This window comes from Fundulus heteroclitus, chromosome 16 (genome assembly GCF_011125445.2).
Source record: "Fundulus heteroclitus isolate FHET01 chromosome 16, MU-UCD_Fhet_4.1, whole genome shotgun sequence".
NCBI lineage: Eukaryota > Metazoa > Chordata > Actinopteri > Cyprinodontiformes > Fundulidae > Fundulus > Fundulus heteroclitus.
In genome coordinates, this window is record NC_046376.1 from 2,258,091 (window position 1) to 2,275,623 (window position 17,533).

General features: G+C 43.0%; 1 protein-coding gene and 1 long non-coding RNA gene across 2 annotated transcripts in view; one reads left to right on the forward strand and one right to left on the reverse strand.

Moving 5' to 3' along the window:
* The first annotated feature begins 344 nt into the window (after window positions 1-344).
* The window catches only part of stx1b (syntaxin 1B), a 68,148-nt gene continuing 50,959 nt past the window's right edge, over window positions 345-17,533 (forward strand). Inside the window, exon 1 of the mRNA XM_012856608.3 lies at window positions 345-777. Coding sequence (XP_012712062.1) covers window positions 748-777 — 30 coding nt within the window. The 5' untranslated portion in view covers window positions 345-747. The remainder of the gene's footprint in view (window positions 778-17,533) is intronic.
* Window positions 11,337-15,549, reverse strand: LOC118566458. The gene is made up of 3 exons (XR_004933036.1): window positions 15,438-15,549; window positions 13,297-13,626; window positions 11,337-12,384 (listed from the first exon to the last, which is right to left on the reverse strand). It is a non-coding gene; the product is annotated as an uncharacterized LOC118566458 (long non-coding RNA).

The window sequence follows — 17,533 nt, forward strand, 5'->3', positions numbered from 1 at the left end:
GCTGGAGTCAGTGTGTTAGGAGGCGTGCAACATGCGACCCCCCCCCCCATACATGCGCGCGCACATGCCTATATAAGGCAGCGGAGTGAACAGACTGTCCTCCCTATGATGCTGATCCTCATTCACCTGAGAGCAAACAGGCTGCCGCGGTGAGGGGGGGGGGGGGGGCGAGACGCTGACAGACAGCAGGGAGAGATGAAGGATGAAGGGAGGGAGCGCATGCGCGCTGCTTTCCATCCGCTCCGCATCTCCCCCTCCCTTCCCCTCTCCTTTTCTGCAGCATCAGTACCACTCCCCCTCCCTCCTCCCCCCCCCTCCCTCCCCCCTCCCCTTCTCGCTCCCTCCCCCCCTCTCTCTCGCTCGGTTTTCCTGCCGGGCTGCTGCTGCTTTGCGCGCTGCGGGGCCACACTGCGACCGCACCGAGGAGGAAGAGGAGAAAGGCGCGGAGTGAAGGGGGGGAGAGGTCCAGATCTAGAGAAAAAGCAGCAGAGCTGAGGAGGAGGGCTGATTCACGCGCCGTCACCGCACGGATAAAAAAAAAACCCTCCGAAGAAGAAGAAGAAGCAGAAGGCGGAGACGCGTCACGCCGCGCTCTTCCTCCCTCCATCTCTGCTCCGCTTCCAGGAGAGCGAAGAGGAGGACACACGGAGGGAACCGCTGGGAATCTCGGTGTTGGACATCTCCCCCTCCCGCACGGATCAGGGCCGATTCTCCGCTCTCTAGCAGCCAGCTCGGCGCGGCGACACCATGAAGGACCGTACGGCGGAACTGCGAAGCGTAAGCTCCTTTTCCTCTTTCCATCTTCCCTGTCGGCCTCCATCTTCCTCCCCTGCCCTCCTCTCCCTCCTCCCGGGGCCGCCGCAGCATCACGGCCTCCTGTAGCCGGAGGAGAGGCGGGATGGCGGGGTGGGGGGAGCCGCTCGGACCCGCGGTGTTGCGGGTTTTTACTGGCTCTGCGGAGGTTTGGATGCGGGTGGCGCTGCGGCCCGGCTCTTTTCATGCTGTGAATACAGAGTGTGCTGCAGAGCCGTGAGGAGGCAGCCTGTAATGGAGGCTGTGCGCTGTGCGCGGATGGATGCGGGGCTGCAGCCCTGGTCTGGACTCCTTTTTCATCTGCGGGGTTTCCTCCTCTAACGGCAGATTTAATTGGTTGTAGACGCAGAGGCCCAGCTCTGCAGCCCTGCTGCTCTGCTGCCCAGCTCAGGCTTTTTTTTCTCCCCTCATGCATGACGGGAACACGGCTTAAAACGCACCCATCCGAGCTAATTCTAATTCGGGACGTGCATGTCTATGCATGCGTGTGAGGAGGAGGGAAGGAGGAGGACAGCTGACTCTAAGATGAGGAAAAAATGCAGATTTTTTCTTTTTTCACTGATGGAGGCCGCATCCGGCAGCGCGCTGCCTCCTCCCCGATGGAGAGTCGCGGGAATGGGGGCATCAGTGCTGATGATGCGCTGCTGGACGGAGGGATGGATGGATGGATGGGTGGGTGGTGGATGGATGCGGCTCTCGGCGTGCACTTTGCCGCTCCGCCTGCTCGGGTGATAGCGGAGGGAGGGGAGGAGGGGGAGGCCTTGGTTGTAGGAAAGCCTCACCCATTTTATGACTGTGCCTCTGCGCCGGGTGAGAGCGGCGCTCTGACGCGTGTGCGGAAATCTCTGCGGTGCGGCGTTTCTGGAGCGCCTGAAGCGCACAGCTGATGCTGGCGGTTTGGGTGGACTGTGGGGGGGCTCAGGGGGCGGTGAGGGGATCACGTCAGCCGGTGAAAACTCTGCTGCAGCTCCACCCCCACCGCCGCCGCCGCCGCCGAGTTCAACCGGGTTAAGATGAAGCGAATGCAGCTGCTGAGGTCTGCGCTCAGCGGTGATTTCCATTCTGTGGCGTGTCCCCGTCACGCCGGTGTCCGTGAGGGTGGGGCAGGACAGGATCAATGGCTCCTGATCAGTAAATCAGCAGCTGGATGTGAGTGGAGCTGATTTGCATGAAGAAAGCCTCAGCAGTTTACCGCACTGCTGTCCGTCCCTGCTCCCCCATCTCATTATTCTCATCACAGCTTTCTCACCCAGCTCTGATTTATTTTTACTGTCTTCATCCTTCCTTTGATTTATAACCCGTTATCCTCCAGTAGTCATCGCGCTGTTTCTGTCCTATCACCTCTCTGAATTAAGAGTTAAAAGTCCAGTTAGGAATTTACATTACCTCCCAGTTCCTGCTGGCTTTTGTTTTCCGATAACCTTTGAGTTAAACCAATGCAACGGAAATATTTCACGGTTCTTCAATACAACACAAATCTGAGGACATTAAAGCTGAAAGGGAGAACTGGATTTCCAAACCGAGCCTGGAAAAGTTTTACAGCAAGTCCTAAAGATGCTCCGACCGCTGGTGGACAGGCAGGAGCAGATAGGTCAGATACCTGGAGCCGGCTCACCTGGAGGTCCCTGGTTCCTCCCAGAAACCCCTCAGCAACACACCCAGGACTTCCTGAAGCATCCATTATTAAAACCAGCCAGAGTGAAAATCTCTCTCAAAACCCTGTCTTAGTTTCGGTTTAGTTTTATTTGGTCTTCAGAGTTGATATAACTTGAATTTATTACATTAAAATATATTTATTTGTTTACTGCTGATCATAATTAAGAACTGGTCCTGTTCTGGAAAGGATCTGAGCTTCATGTCTGTCATGGTGCCGCAAGAATGTCCACAGCTTCATGCGTCTGGCAGAGCAACTGGATTTACTGACTGTGACAGTCGACAGGAGCTACGTTTACACGGACAAAAGTGATCGGAATTAAAAAAAAAAAGCGTCATATAAACACGGCAGTCGGAATACGATTATCGGATTAAGCTCAATTGGAATTAAATTGTAATCAGAATGAGAGGAGGGATTTATGCTAATTGATAATCCAATTAACGTTCATTTAAAAGCTCAGGATCAGGTTATTCTGCATGTGGCAAACGTGAATATGTCGGGATTCCCGATAAACTTTCTGTTTGATAAAATAAAAGAGTTCATATTGTTGCTTTACTCAGTAACGTTTAAACCGTAGAACATGTCCAAGTCCAGCCTGGCGCTCAGAAAATAAACAAACTCCCATAAAACTGCTTTGTTTACTACTTTTGTATTTTAGCAAAGACGGCATTTCTTCTTCTGTGGTATTTTAGGGAAATTTGATAACTGGGCCTGTCAGAGTAGCCTCGTGAGACCATCGTGATCTCGCGAGCTTTCAAGGTTTCACTCGCAGATCAGTCTGGCTACTCTCCGTTAAAGAAAATTTGGAGCCGTTCACCAAACGAACGTCCAATCAGCGTTGGCTTTGAGGCAGGTTGCGGTGTGACGCAACGAGAAGCGCGACAGTTCAGTCTAAAGAACATGGCGGCTTCAGCCGATGAAACTAGCGTTAGCGTGGCTATCGAGCAAGTTTTATCGGAATTACAGAGTATTTCTTTGCTGAGCTAACGAGCCTTTACCTGCAGCAGCATGAGTAGCTTGGCTTGTGGTTGTGTTTTTGTCGTCGCTCGTAACAGAGCGACGACGAATCTGATTGGTTCATTTGGCCCGTCTATCACCAACATAGGCCAATCAGCTAACCAGTATTTTCGCCCCTTCCCAAAATTACTTCAACGGAAGGTTTCCAGATGGATATGCGGAGCAAATCTATCTGGCGGAGTCAGGTAACTGTCAGAGTGGTTCTATTGTGAATAAAGCCAGGTGCATGGAAACGCACATTAAGACTGGATTAATTGATTGTGTGCCCATATCAACTGTATAATCTGATTATTTAATCCGAACAGATTTTAATCTGATTGTGAACTTCTGTGCACGTAAACGTAGCTATTGATGCGCTTTTACTGCCGTCCAGTACCTGGACACACCTTCCTTTTCCTTATTTCTGTTCCATCGTTATGTTTTCTCATATCCAGCATTTCTTTTCCTATCTTTAATCTCCAGTCAGCCTCCTTTAAACATCTCACCCCCGTTAATCCGTTGCTCTGACTTACTCTCCTCCTAATTTTGATCCTCCTCGTCTATTTTCGTCACTCGGGTTTTCCTGCCAGTCTCTCGTCTCTTCACCTCTCTCTCTGTCTCACCGTGTCACATCCCCTTGTTCCTCCTCATCCACAGGAGTAAAATTGTTTTATGCTTTCGTGTTTCATCTATGAACAAAGCTATAAATAATAGATGGACATTTTTGTAGTTCTTTTAGTCACACTGGCCACTCAAAGTGCTTTACGCTATAGAGCCACATTCATGCGTCACAAGCGCTCATTCACACACCGATGCCCAGCTTTGGCTTAAAGATGACCGTTTCCTGCTCAAGTTAAAAGGTTAAATTATGGGATGGAATGAGCATTTATGCTACATTTACACCCTGGTATGTCAGACATCAATGCTTGTGTTGTTAATAATGGATTTCCTGGTTCTGCCGTTTGCTGCGGCCACATGTCGACAGTATTTTAAAGAGCTGGAAACATTATCCGTGCACATGGAGCGACAGACGGATCGTTTGTGTTTGTTTGCAGCAGTGTGTGTGATCACATATCCTGTTTCATTCTCATTGATTTAAACAGCAGGTGGTGGGAGGTCTGCGCCGGCACGTAACTTCCTGTCAGTGCTGATGGATGGATGTTGCATTTTTTTTTTAATCAGCTCTGAAAACACTGTGCTGACATTTCCCACAGAAATAAACCCACCGCAAATAAAGTATTCACACCGAATAAATAGAAATATTGCCAATAACCCCACAAGGTTACAAGACCCCACAATGCTGATGTGTGCGCCGGTCCTCACAATAACTATAAACAAGTACACGAGTGTAATTTAACACAATTAGCCTGTTTTAATAATTTCTGTTTAGTTATTTCATTCATTTTCAGCACAGAGTTCAAGTCCAACCCATATAAGTACCATCAAGCATAATCCAGCTATAATCTAATCCAATTTATTTCTGACACAGTAAATCCCAATTAAAAATAAATTAACGGAATCTATTTAACTCATTGAAGTCCATTATTTTTTTACTGTAGCCAGTTCTGTTAAATCAAATTAAACTATTCAGTTCATTAAATTTGATCCATGTTGATCAAATTATATTCAGTGTAATGAATGCAATTCATTACAATCTAAACTATTTACAACATAATTTGGTTCAGTGAATTTCAGAGTTCAAAGTTTGTTGATTTTCTTTTACTTTTTACCACAAATATCTCATTTGTTTAAATTTCTGTTTGATGAAATTAAACTATTCATTTTATTTATATCCAGCCCAGTTTGATCCAGTCACACCACTAATTATTTCATGAACTTCTGGTTGACTTTATGTCCAAATACAACACATTAGTAATGAAAGGACAAGTTGTGTAACATTTACACTGAATCAGTAATTTAGCTTTCATTTTATTCCGTTCTGTTCTATTTATATAGAGATAATTTTCAACCATTATTTTATCTGTTTTATGGGGTAGTAGAAATTAACTGAGCACAGTTTAGTTGTAACCATATGAACCACTAATCACACCTTCTGTTGCAGTTCCTGATGACTTGAGAAAAGTTAAATTTGTTAAAAATCAGGGCTGGAAATTAGCACCCACCACTGGCCAAATGTGGGTAAATCTATGAAGGGGCAGCTAAATTTGATCAAGGAAGCTCTGGAGAAGCATTTATGATTTCTACAACTTATTTGATTTATATAGCTCCAATTCACATCACACATCATCTCAAGTCTCTTTCCAAAGTCAGACTCCATCAGATCCTCCAGGTTGGTGAGAAAGTTTCCTCTCTAAGGAAACCCAGCAGGTTGCATCAAGTCTCTCCAAGCAGCATTCACTCCTCCTGAAAGAGCGTAGAGCCACAGTGGACAGTCGTCTGCATTGTTGATGGCTTTGCAGCAATCCCTCATACTGAGCATGCATGAAGCGACAGTGGAGAGGAAAACTCCCCTTTAACAGGGAGGAGAACCTCCAGCAGAATCAGAACCAGGCTCAGTGTGAACGCTCATCTGCCTCCACCCACTGGGGCTTAGAGAAGACAGAGCAGAGACACAGAAAGCTCAGAAGCTCACATTGACCCAGGAGTACTTTCTATGTTAGAGAAGACAGAGCAGAGACACAGAAAGCACAGAAGCTCACATTGACCCAGGAGTACTTTCTATGTTAGAGAAGACAGAGCAGAGACACAGAAAGCACAGAAGCTCACATTGACCCAGGAGTACTTTCTATGTTAGATGGTAATAGAGGATGATCTGCCTCCCCTGATGATGTCACAGCTAACAGAACACCAGACCAGGTGTACCTTCTATGAAGAGAAACATGACAGAGAACCGTCCGTCCGTCCGTTGTCTTCCGCTTATCCGGGGTCGGGTCGCGGGGGTAGCAGCTTCAGTAGGGAGGCCCAGATGTCCCTCTCCCCGGCCACTTGGGCCAGCTCCTCAGGAGGAATCCCAAGGCGTTCCCAGGCCAGCAGGGAGACATAGTCCCTCCAGCGTGTCCTGGGTCTTCCCCTGGGCCTCCTCCCGGTGGGACGTGCCCGGAACACCTCACCAGGGAGGCGTCCAGGAGGCATCCTGACCAGATGCCCGAGCCACCTCAACTGGCTCCTCTGGACGTGGAGGAGCAGCGGCTCTACTCTGAGTCCTCCCCGGATGACTGAGCTCCTCACCCTATCTCTAAGGGAGAGCCCAGACACACCACGGAGAAAACTCATTTCAGCCGCTTGTATCCGGGATCTCGTTCTTTCGGTCACGACCCAAAGCTCGTGACCATAGATGAGGGTAGGAACGTAGATCGACCGGTAAATCGAGAGCTTGGCCTTTTGGCTCAGCTCTCTCTTCACCACAACGGATCGGTACAGCGCCCGCTTCACAGCAGACGCTGCACCAATCCGCCTGTCGATCTCCCGCTCCATCTTCCCCTCATTCGTGAACAAGACCCCAAGATACTTGAACTCCTCCACTAGGGGCAGCACATCCTCCCCAACCCGGAGAAGGCACTCTACCCTTTTCCGGTTCAAGACCATGGTCTCGGATTTGGAGGCACTGATTTTCATCATGACAGAGAACAAAAAGTTAAAAGCTGAAATAACAACAAACAATGCAGATTGGAGAGCAGTAGGAGAACTCAGCAGAGAGAGAGAAATAGACCCTGATGTCCTCCAGCAGCCTAAGCCTATAGCAGCATAAGTAAAAACTGGGAGTTGGCTCTATGTGTGTGTGTGTGTGTGTGTGTGTGTGTGTGTATATATATATATATATATATATATATATATATATATATATATATATATATATATATATATATATATATATATACATATGGGACTGCAACATCTTGATTTCTATTAATTAAGTAAAATGCAATTAGTCACACTGCGGATTTTAAACATCAGCCAGTAGAACTATTGTTTGAATGATTAAAAACTCATATGTCTGAGTTCTGCTGAATGCAGCACGGAAGGATCTACTAGGTACGTAGAACTCCACCCTTGTGGCTCTAACCGGTGGTAGGGAGCAGCGTGAAGTGATCAGAGCATCACCATTTAATGATGATAATTAAAACCCAAAGGTAGAGAATATCTGTGGTGATATGAGGCATGCTGACAAGCTGAGAAAACAAACAGCTGAAAATGTGATCACACCCTGTCAGTGTCGCCATGCCAGTAAGTTTTAAATCCAGAATGTGTTTTTCTTGGGTTTATTTTACATCTTGTAAACTCGCAAAGACACATTTTTGTTAAAATACAGTGCATACAATGGTTATGCTAAATTAAATGGCTTTTATGGAACGTTTTGTATCACAAAATGCCATTTTTTCCAATATAGATGAAACGTTTAGAAGGATTTGAATATTAAAACCGCTGGTTTACTTGTAGCGGTAAGAGATTTTGAAGTAAACTGCATTTATGTCTGAAAGCCAGAATGAACCACAGCATGAAAGCATAATCCCAATTATACCTGTTCCACTAAATTGAGATAGAAACTCTTGCAATTTGTTGCTTGTTGTACCAAATATCCCTATAAACACACACATATATATATATATATATATATATATATATATATATATATATATATATATAAACAGCTTTATTGTCATTATATGTTACCATAATAGATTGTCTGTGGAGGCAGATACCGGCTAAGAATGCACATAATTACTCATAACAAACAGATATAACAACGGCTAGGATAATGATAATGATTATAATGAATACCTGAATAATGACAGCAATCATTTTTTAGACATTGTTTTATTTTTTTCTTGAAGGTCAGAAGTTTACATACATTTTTGTTAATGTTTGGTACCTTAGCCTTTAAACTGTCTGACTTTATACTGTACTGGAACTGAATTTTCAATTGCAAATTGCAGTTGACAAATAAAATTGATTGATTGATTTATATCAAAGGTTTTGTATCTCGCTTCTCAAAAATTAGGCGGGAACTTTGGCTCATTCCTCCTGACAGGACCGGGGGAACTGAGCCCAGATTGGAGGCCGTCTTGCTTGAACACGCCTTTCTAGCTATGCCCATAAATGTTGACTAGGACTTAGATCAGAGGTTTTTAACGGTCATTCATAAACATTGACCTTGCTATCCTGAAGCCACTTTGCAGCCAGTTTGGCTGGAGGCTTTGGGCCATTGTTCATCTGGAAGACTCATTTACGCCCAAGCTGCAACTTTCCTGCTGATGTCTTCAGTTGTTGCTTCAGAATTTCCATACATTGTTATTTTCTCAAGATGAATATATTTTGAGAAGTGCACCAGTCCCTCCTGCAGCAAATCAAGCCCACAGCATGATGCTGCCACTCCCGTACTTCACAGTTGGGATGGTGTTCTCAGGCTTGAACGCTTCCCTCTTCTTCCTGCAGATGTAACGATGGTCATTATGGCCAAAAAGTTCAATTTAATTTTGTCAGACATGCTTTTCCTGCACACACGTTTATGTTAATTAAAAAATTGTATAGTTTGATAAGCAGAAAATCCTTGTAACATAAATAAAACCTTTTTTATTTGCATTTTGAAGTACTGCATTAGAAAAGGTTGATGGAAATACCTTCTTCAATTCTGCAAAAAAAATATATATATATTCTCGCTTGGGATGGTTTTTGGCTTTTGTGAAACAGAGGAGATGGAAACACATTTGCAGAATAAGGTCTTACCTAGCGAACATTTACCTCATTTAACTGTTTCTGTTGTTGCCGTCAGAACTGCATTTCTTTCTGAACGTCTCCAGACTGCGTCTAACATCGCCAGCACTAGATGACTTTCCAGAACAATTACAATTTGCCCAGAAGCAACACATTCCTGAAAACTCTCATTTTTTACATGTGCTTATCTGCGACCTCCACTTCCTGTTGATTACAGCCATGCGTAATATTATCTTCTGACAAAAAGCTATTTCTCTGTAAACCAGCGATATTTTAAAAGTTCACTCAAAATTCACATTACAATTGGATGGAAACATGGCTTGTGTGTATCTGTGTGATGCCTTTGACTTAATGATGGAGTTATTGGAATAAGTTAACTTCCACATTTTCCTGACTTGTTGAATAAGGCTGTAGAAAAGCATGACTGACTTTGGACTACAATAAATATTAGCTAATTAAATAATCCCCATGCACTCGGCATCTCTAGGCTAGTGACACTTTTTCACTAAAACAACTACAGAAACTAGTTAGATGACAAAACCAGTTTAATCTGTAACATATTGAAATTCAAAGAGCTGATTTTGAAAATTTGAAAAAGGAACATTGAAAATATAATAAGAAAATAAGTTTTTAATGAGGAATAAAGCCGATTTCATGAGGCCCTACAGTATATTTGTTTTACTGCATAGTTCTAGTGACAGATTGAGAATGGACGCCTATAAGTTTTTAAATACATTTAGGATTGTTGCTTATTGACAAATACAACACAAGTGTCATATTTTACCTATGGCTGGTGAAATTTCTACAACTGGAAACTAGAAAATGTACCTGAATATACCTGAAACCAGCTGGGTTCATTTCAGTTTAATCCAGTTCAACAAAGTCGTTTAACCTGATTACATTTGAGTTTATCTGATTTTATTCCACCAGCATTTGTACTTTTAGTCTGATTAAAGTAGATACAGTTCAATTCAACGTATCCCAATTTATTTCAGGTTAATTCAGTACTGTCCAGTTTAGGATGTTATTGTTTAAATCCGACCACTTTTTGGAAGGTTTTTCTGTCAGAAAACAACCATCAAACTGCACATATTACATTCTATGTTATTCTGTTTATAAAGTGGTATTTTACAGCAAATAGTTAAGACATTCAGTTTCAGGTTCAAGTGTACAAATAGTTACAATCCAAAGTAATCAGTATTATAATTGCAGTACAATTATTTTTTTGATAAATAATTTTGTTTAGTTTAAAAACTAATGTAACCACAGTTCAATTAAAATAAAATCCAAACTAAGTTGAACTCGATCCAGTTAGTCCTAACAGTCACAGAGCAATAAATCACAATAACCATGACACACTTTGGTCAAACTCACATTAGCTTTGGTTTTATTAAGTAAAATAAACAAGACCAGTCAGATTCAGGTGTTTGAAAAAAGACCTTTGAATCACCCTATTCTATTCTATTCTATTCAGAAAGAACTCCCTGTTTAAATTATTAATTGCTAAAAATATATCCTGCCACTTTATAGAGACAAACATCCTGGACTTCCTGGAAAAGCAAAAACAAAGCCATGTGTGCTCAGTCCTCCATAAGTGGTCCAGTTTGTTCTGCACCTCTTGGCAGCACCGGCCGGGTGGGGCTGGGCTAGTTTGTCTTTATTTACTTAGAGAAAACGCTCGCCTGCTGCGGCAAAGCTGCAAGGACACCTTAATGGCACCAATCAGACATTCAGACATGGTTCTATTCAGTCCAGTTCATTAGGGTTTAATCGGGTCAGTAAGAATATGTTGTGTGTTTTACTGCATTCATCTTCTTTAATGGAGGATCTAAAAACACGAGACACATATTTAGCTTTCTCTTTACATATTAGTATTTTTCTGATAATCATGACCCACAGTGTTTATGTGATGCAGAGATAGCTGGTGATAAAACATTTTGGTAGGGAGCCTAGGACAACAAAAACTACTTAAAACACATCTGTCATCAATCAATCAATCAATCAATCAATCAATCTATCTATCTATCTATCTATCTATCTATCTATCTATCTATCTATCTATCTATCGATCTATCTATCCTTTATTAGCGTCACCCTTTCTACATCCACAATAGTGACGACCAAATGTCTTAACCCAAACACACTGGGGGTTCAAAAAAAGATAATAACAGGTTAAAAACATAGTAGATGAAACAAAATAGGTAAAACAGCGTAGATACAGTCAGAAGTGCCACCACAGTTTTAGGTATTAAAAGCCTGCCTGAATTAAAAAAAAATCTTAGCTTTGATTTAAAAAGTTTAATTTCAGTAATAGATGGAAGATCTGTAAGAAGTTGCTTCCAGTGCTGAGATGTAGTCAGAGAGAAAGCTCGGTCCCAACATTTGGACTTTGTCCGTGGAACCATGAGTTAATGTTGACTGTCTGACATAAAGGAATAGAACAGCTCAATAACTTGGATAAATAAGGAGGTGCAAGGCTGTTAAAAGCCTTAAAAACAAATAATAAAGGTTTAAAATCTATCTAAATGGGCAGGAAGCCAATGTAGTTCAAACAAACCAGGTTGAAAGCCTCGTGACACTATAATTTTGTAAATTAATTATCATTTTTTCTTTTGCTGCACCGTTCTCTCCTGTCTTGTCGTTGTTGTTGTCTGACTCCATTTGCATCATGATTGAGGAACTTTTGTGCGTCTGAGCTGTCAGGGTTGTCGCTTTAATTGACAGGTGTGAGGAATTAATCGGATTGGATGAAGAACAGTAACCAATTAGAGGCCAGCGCGGAGTCACATGGAAGCCAAAAGTTTAAAAGCATCCACACACCCTTATCAGTCCAGTGCCCCACACCATTAAGGAATATGACTTACACAGAAACATGAATCCAAATAAATAAAAAATGGAACCGCAATGCTGAACAATGTCAAAGTCAGACACATTTTATTAAAGATCAGGTGTGATAATTACATTTTATTTCGTAATTATCTTCACTGTGTCTACACTTCCTTGCTTCACTGTTGATGTGTTGGCGTTCTAGCGCCCCCTGTTGACCGGCGCCTCTGGTCTGATGTATGAAACTTGCTTTAAAGCTCAGCGGCGTCATGAGGAGGCTGGCTGGGCTCAGAACCAGAGCCCCACGCTGCCAACGCGCTCCAGCCAAGCTCCAATGTTTGTTGATGTTTGTCTCTCATCTCACAGCTTCACAACATACCAATGCCTCATTAACATTTCACTCTGCAGCAGACACACCGTCACTAAAAACAGACACAAAGACGCAAAAATGAGACCGAAATACGGCCTCAGCTGAAGAGTCAGTCTGATTAAGAACCGTTTGGAAACAAGAGAGGTTGAGTTTTCTTTAACCGAAGCTCTCAGGGTTGTTCTGCCCAGCAGTGGAAAGCTGCTCAATTAAAGTGTTCATCAGCTATTTTTACCACATTAAAATGAGATTAAATGTTACTTACATTATGTATTTTGTAAGCAAATAAAAACAACATACAAATGTTGAAATAAAATGAAATTATATATAAAAAGTTATTTTGAAAGGTAAGGGAATAAAAGAAATAGCCAATGAGGCTTAATCTTCCCATGCAATGCAGTTTGTATATATTATTTTGTAAAAAAAAAATTTAGACTTGCATTTCTAGATAAGATAAGTTCAAATAAAGTTAAACCGTGTCTGTAAACTGCAAAGATTTCACTTCAGTGTGAAATCTTTGCAGTTTATCTTAGTACAGATCTAAAAGCTCCATTGCTCCATGACTTTAGTCGACTAAAGGCACTGGAAATTTACTCCACGGACATGTAGGAAGTCGTATTGGACTAGAACTCATTTAAGCCTAAAAGGATTGCAGACTAAAACCAAATCAGAATTTGCTGTGAAAGCAAACACGTGTCTGTGGACTCTCCAGTGTTGCGATGCAGAGACTCTGACGTGTGCAGCTGCAGTGGCTTCTGCAGGATTTGAACCCTGCCGGCGTATCTCTGCCTTAGTGGTCAGACGGCAGCCACACCAAGGACAAGCTCAGCGCCTCTGCAGGCACACAGAGGTCACTTTCACAGCTCTGTGCAGGAATCAGCGAGTGCTGCAGTCGGCCGTGGAGCAGAAGGTTGCAGAGATCCACATCAGGCTGGATGTAGCAAAGACAAGCCCTCACATTGCTTACGTTCAGGGAGACGGCTCATTAGTGGCTGTAACGTCATTGGAGCTTTTTCAGCTGCTGCACAGAACCACGATGACTTCCATGTTTATTCTGCACTCAGCAGAGAGGAACATCTGTGAGGAAACACACAGCAGGAGCGTTACAGCCTGGACCTCGGCTGCAGTGGCTGCTGGACCCTCAGACAGCACATCCTCAGGAACGAGGCCGCCAGCTGGGCTCTGATTGTCTCTGGCTGCTGTGGTTAGGGCTCAGAAGAAGGTCCCCACCCTCTTTACCAACACACCTGTCATCACACGACGTGAGCGAGCAGGTGGAACGTGCTCAGCTCTGCAGCTGTGGGGGAAGAAGACTTTCCATGACTGTTACTGCAGCCATTAAATAAGAGTAAAACTATCAGATGCTTTTATTTTTATCACACTGCAACAGCATGGACAGACATCAGCAGTGTCTTCAGAACAGCATGACTGTCTGGTCAGAGCAAATCACCAGCTTTGTCAAGTTATGACGTAATGTCAGTTTGTTTGGATGGCGATATAACAAAGTCTGTTATGACTTCCGATATGATATAAAAGCATTCATCTAATCTTAAGCAATAATAATAGATCACCTGTTCACTATAGTCTCATGCCTGAAGTTCAAAATAAAGGCATATCTTAAAAATGATGATATGCATCAATATTTAAATTTTTCCATCGATGTAATTGGATCATTAATCATTGATACGTCCATGTGGATGGAAGTATTGCACCCCAGTTGCCTTGTGATGGACTGGCATCCGGTCCAGGGCGTACCCCGCCTCCCCCCCAACACCACTAGATAAAGTCATAAGGTTTAAACTCTTCCCTGAAATTTTCTAAAGTAGTTTTAACACATTTTCTTTAAAGGGCCAACAGCATATCATGCAAAATCAACTTTCTGACCTTTTACCTACGATATGATGTTCTTCCTTCATCAGAATCAAGGCCAAAGTGGTGTTCTGCCATGACGGTTCTACGTAGAGTGGTCATTACCCCCCCCCCTCTCCAGGAAGTAGCCGCCCCCGCCCCGTAAAGACGCCCAGAGAGCAGCGATGAGGCAGAGCGCCATCATTTCTGCTCAAAGCTGAGACCAAAAGGCTCTTTTAGCTCCTGATCTGCACGGCAACAGCAAAGTGCTCTTTTTATATGGAGCTAAAACAGTGACAGCTTGCAAAGACATATTTGACAATATTTGATTTTACAATGTTTGTTTTTACAACGGCAAGCTGCCACTGTTTTAGCTCCATATTTTTAAGCCATGCTGCAGCGGCTCTAGGGCGCCCCCACATGGGGAGAGACGGCATCACAGTGAAGGCAAGCATCTTTCTTCCAGGTTGGAAAAATAGCTCCAGAAAACTATTAGTTCATAATAAATAAATACTCCGTAGTGTCAAAGGCAATATTTCATCACATATATGCTGATAGTTGATTTTGGAAGGCTTTAAAACATGATATAGAACCTTTAAAAACATGGAAGAGGAGCATAAACTGCTGAGCACGATTTTTAATCCACTTAAAAACGGCAGAGCTGCTCTCATGGCTGTGGAGGAATATAATAAATAAAGTAAATTAGATCAAATTCACTGCAGCTAGATCACCCATCAGCCTGTCAACGCCGAGGCCGACAGGATGGAATGGGAAGCAATGAGAGGGAAATTATATTTCACAGGTTAATGTCTCTGTTGTTTGATCCGAAGCAGAAAAACATCCGAGAACAACACAGAGAAAAATGAAACTAAAGCTAAAAAATCACAGCAGGCTCTCAGTATCACTTCTCTTTAAATGTGACAGTGAACGCACCATCTGCAGACATGCCAGAGTAAATGTGTTATTTTGACCAAATAAAGTTTCATCCTTACAGAACTGAGCTTAATATTCTTACACATTATAATGTTGATGGGACTGATGCCACCGCCTGCAGGCCTGCCATAGAGGAGGTTCTCTCAAACACAGAGACCTGCAGCATCAGAGATGATGTAAGACGTTTAATTTTTCAGGACACTCTGTGCTTTTATCCTCATCTGACGGCCGTCATCTTAAACAAAATGTCCAAACGTTAAAAAAGGCATCTGCTCCATGGGGAGTAACCTCCAGATTGGCCTCAGATGATTGACAAATTGTTCTTACGATGTCTTCGGTGCATAAATCCTTCTCCTTTCTGAAAACGTCCTTTCAGTGAAGGCTGTGAGACGCTCAGACTTTCCTCCACGCAGTATCTGCTGACTGAAGGCAATCTTCAGCATGCAAGCTGATTGGTCAGTCAGATGGTCATGTGACTCCTGGCAGCCTCTGTTCAATGGCCTCTTGTTGTCCCTGTCCTCTTTTATGTGTGTGTTTTATGTGTGTATGCTGTCATGCATAATAGATGCACCCCTCCCCCCCCCCCCCCCCCTCTGCAGCTCAGCAAGCAGCCTCCTCTTCCTCACATCCTCGAAGGCGCGTTTGTTTCCTTCATCTCAACATGAACTGATTCACTCGACCAATCAGACAGCAGCTCATTATCATCAATTACAGTCAGGGTGTAATTTCTGGCTTCGTGCAGACGGAGGCTGGTGGGAAACAGGCGAGACGCTGATGTCAGTCTGTGACATCAGAGGAAGGATCTGATCGTTTTACAGTTTTAGTTCACACTCACTGGGCGTTCAGACCGATGAAGAGTTCTGATACCGTTAGCAGTACAAGTCAGACAAAAACCTGACGAAGCTGCCAACCTTCTCCTTAAACTTAATTAGAGTTCTGGTTTATTATACAGAACTGCAGCGTCAGCAACTGTAAGGGTTTGAGTAATCACTTGAGTCATTCTAAAGCAGGACTGCTATGATTGATTAAGCTGCAGTGGTTTGATTTGGCTCCACATCGTCCTCCTTAAGTGAAAAAAGTTTAAAAGCTTTATCCAGCCAATGCATACCTTGTTCAACATTTTGTGTATTTTGACCAAATAATTAGATTTTGACAGTTAAACAGTGATGATTTGACAGGAAAGCTAACAAATCTATGACAGGTATACAGCATAACGGGAGGAAGAGAGTTTCACTGTTATTATGGAAGCTTAAAGCTTTAGTTGGTAATCTTCTACAGAAACACTTTTTGTTAATCTGGGTGCAATGCCCCCCCATCCTGACAATAGTTAATGTATTAAATATTCAGAAAAAGGAGGTTAAAAAACAAATCCATGTGAGAACTGCAGGCTGATAAAAACTGACCAATCCTGTCATTCGGTGTGAATGGAAACAACCAATCAGATTCCTTCATGTCTCGTCGACTCTACCTTTAATAGCTTTCTCTTTAAATGTGATCGGTTAGGAGAACTACAGCCAGGATACAGTTTCAGTATTTTTCTGACAGGCTGGCAGCGATTAGCAGGTTTTGATGTTGTTGTCTGGACACATGATGGGATGTATGAGCTGACTGAGCAGCTTACAGAGCAGCAGCCCCCCGGTGAACCATATTGGAGTATGTTGTGCAATACCTGTAGTAATCCTGGTTATTATTTACGACAGAATTACACTTTGGTGGCATTTTTGCAGAGAGATTAATTGCTGTAGTATCTGTAAACACCCCAGTGTTATATCAGGCGATTGATTTCACAATGACAAAAATATCCACACACTCCTGATGTTGACTTTCATTTTACAGACATTTACTTTCAAAATTGCAAGCCTTCAAATTGTTAAGAAATTTGTAAATGGCCTTAAACTCAACTCAGACATGTTTAATTAATTTATTTCTAAGGGTTTTGTGAGGTGAACTGCTCCCTCCAGATGGGAGGCGATGTCTCAATCTGCTGCAGATAGAAACCAGCTTTACTTTTAACTCATGATTGAATAATATAAAAGGGTCTCGAGGATACAGCCATGTGGAACTCCCAAACAAATTTGTGTCTTTTCACTTCTCCATGTGATTTATGTTGAAACAGTTTTTTTTTCTTTTTGTAATATATAATTCCAGCTAAAGTTGCCTCAGAATGGTGAGGTAGACCTTATCCTGACACAACTCCTGAATACATTTGACTCAGCATTGCTAAAGCTCATGGGTAATGTAGTCTTTAAAAGAATGAAATAATATGAGATCGGGTCAAACCCTGACTTCAGATCTTTGTCTCCTTTCTATTGACCAGAAACCAGGACAGATATTTCTCTGCATAGATTCCCATCATTTCACACTGACCACACCTTGATTCCTGGGGTCACACTGCACCTCTGAGAAGAGGATTCTGGGTAATA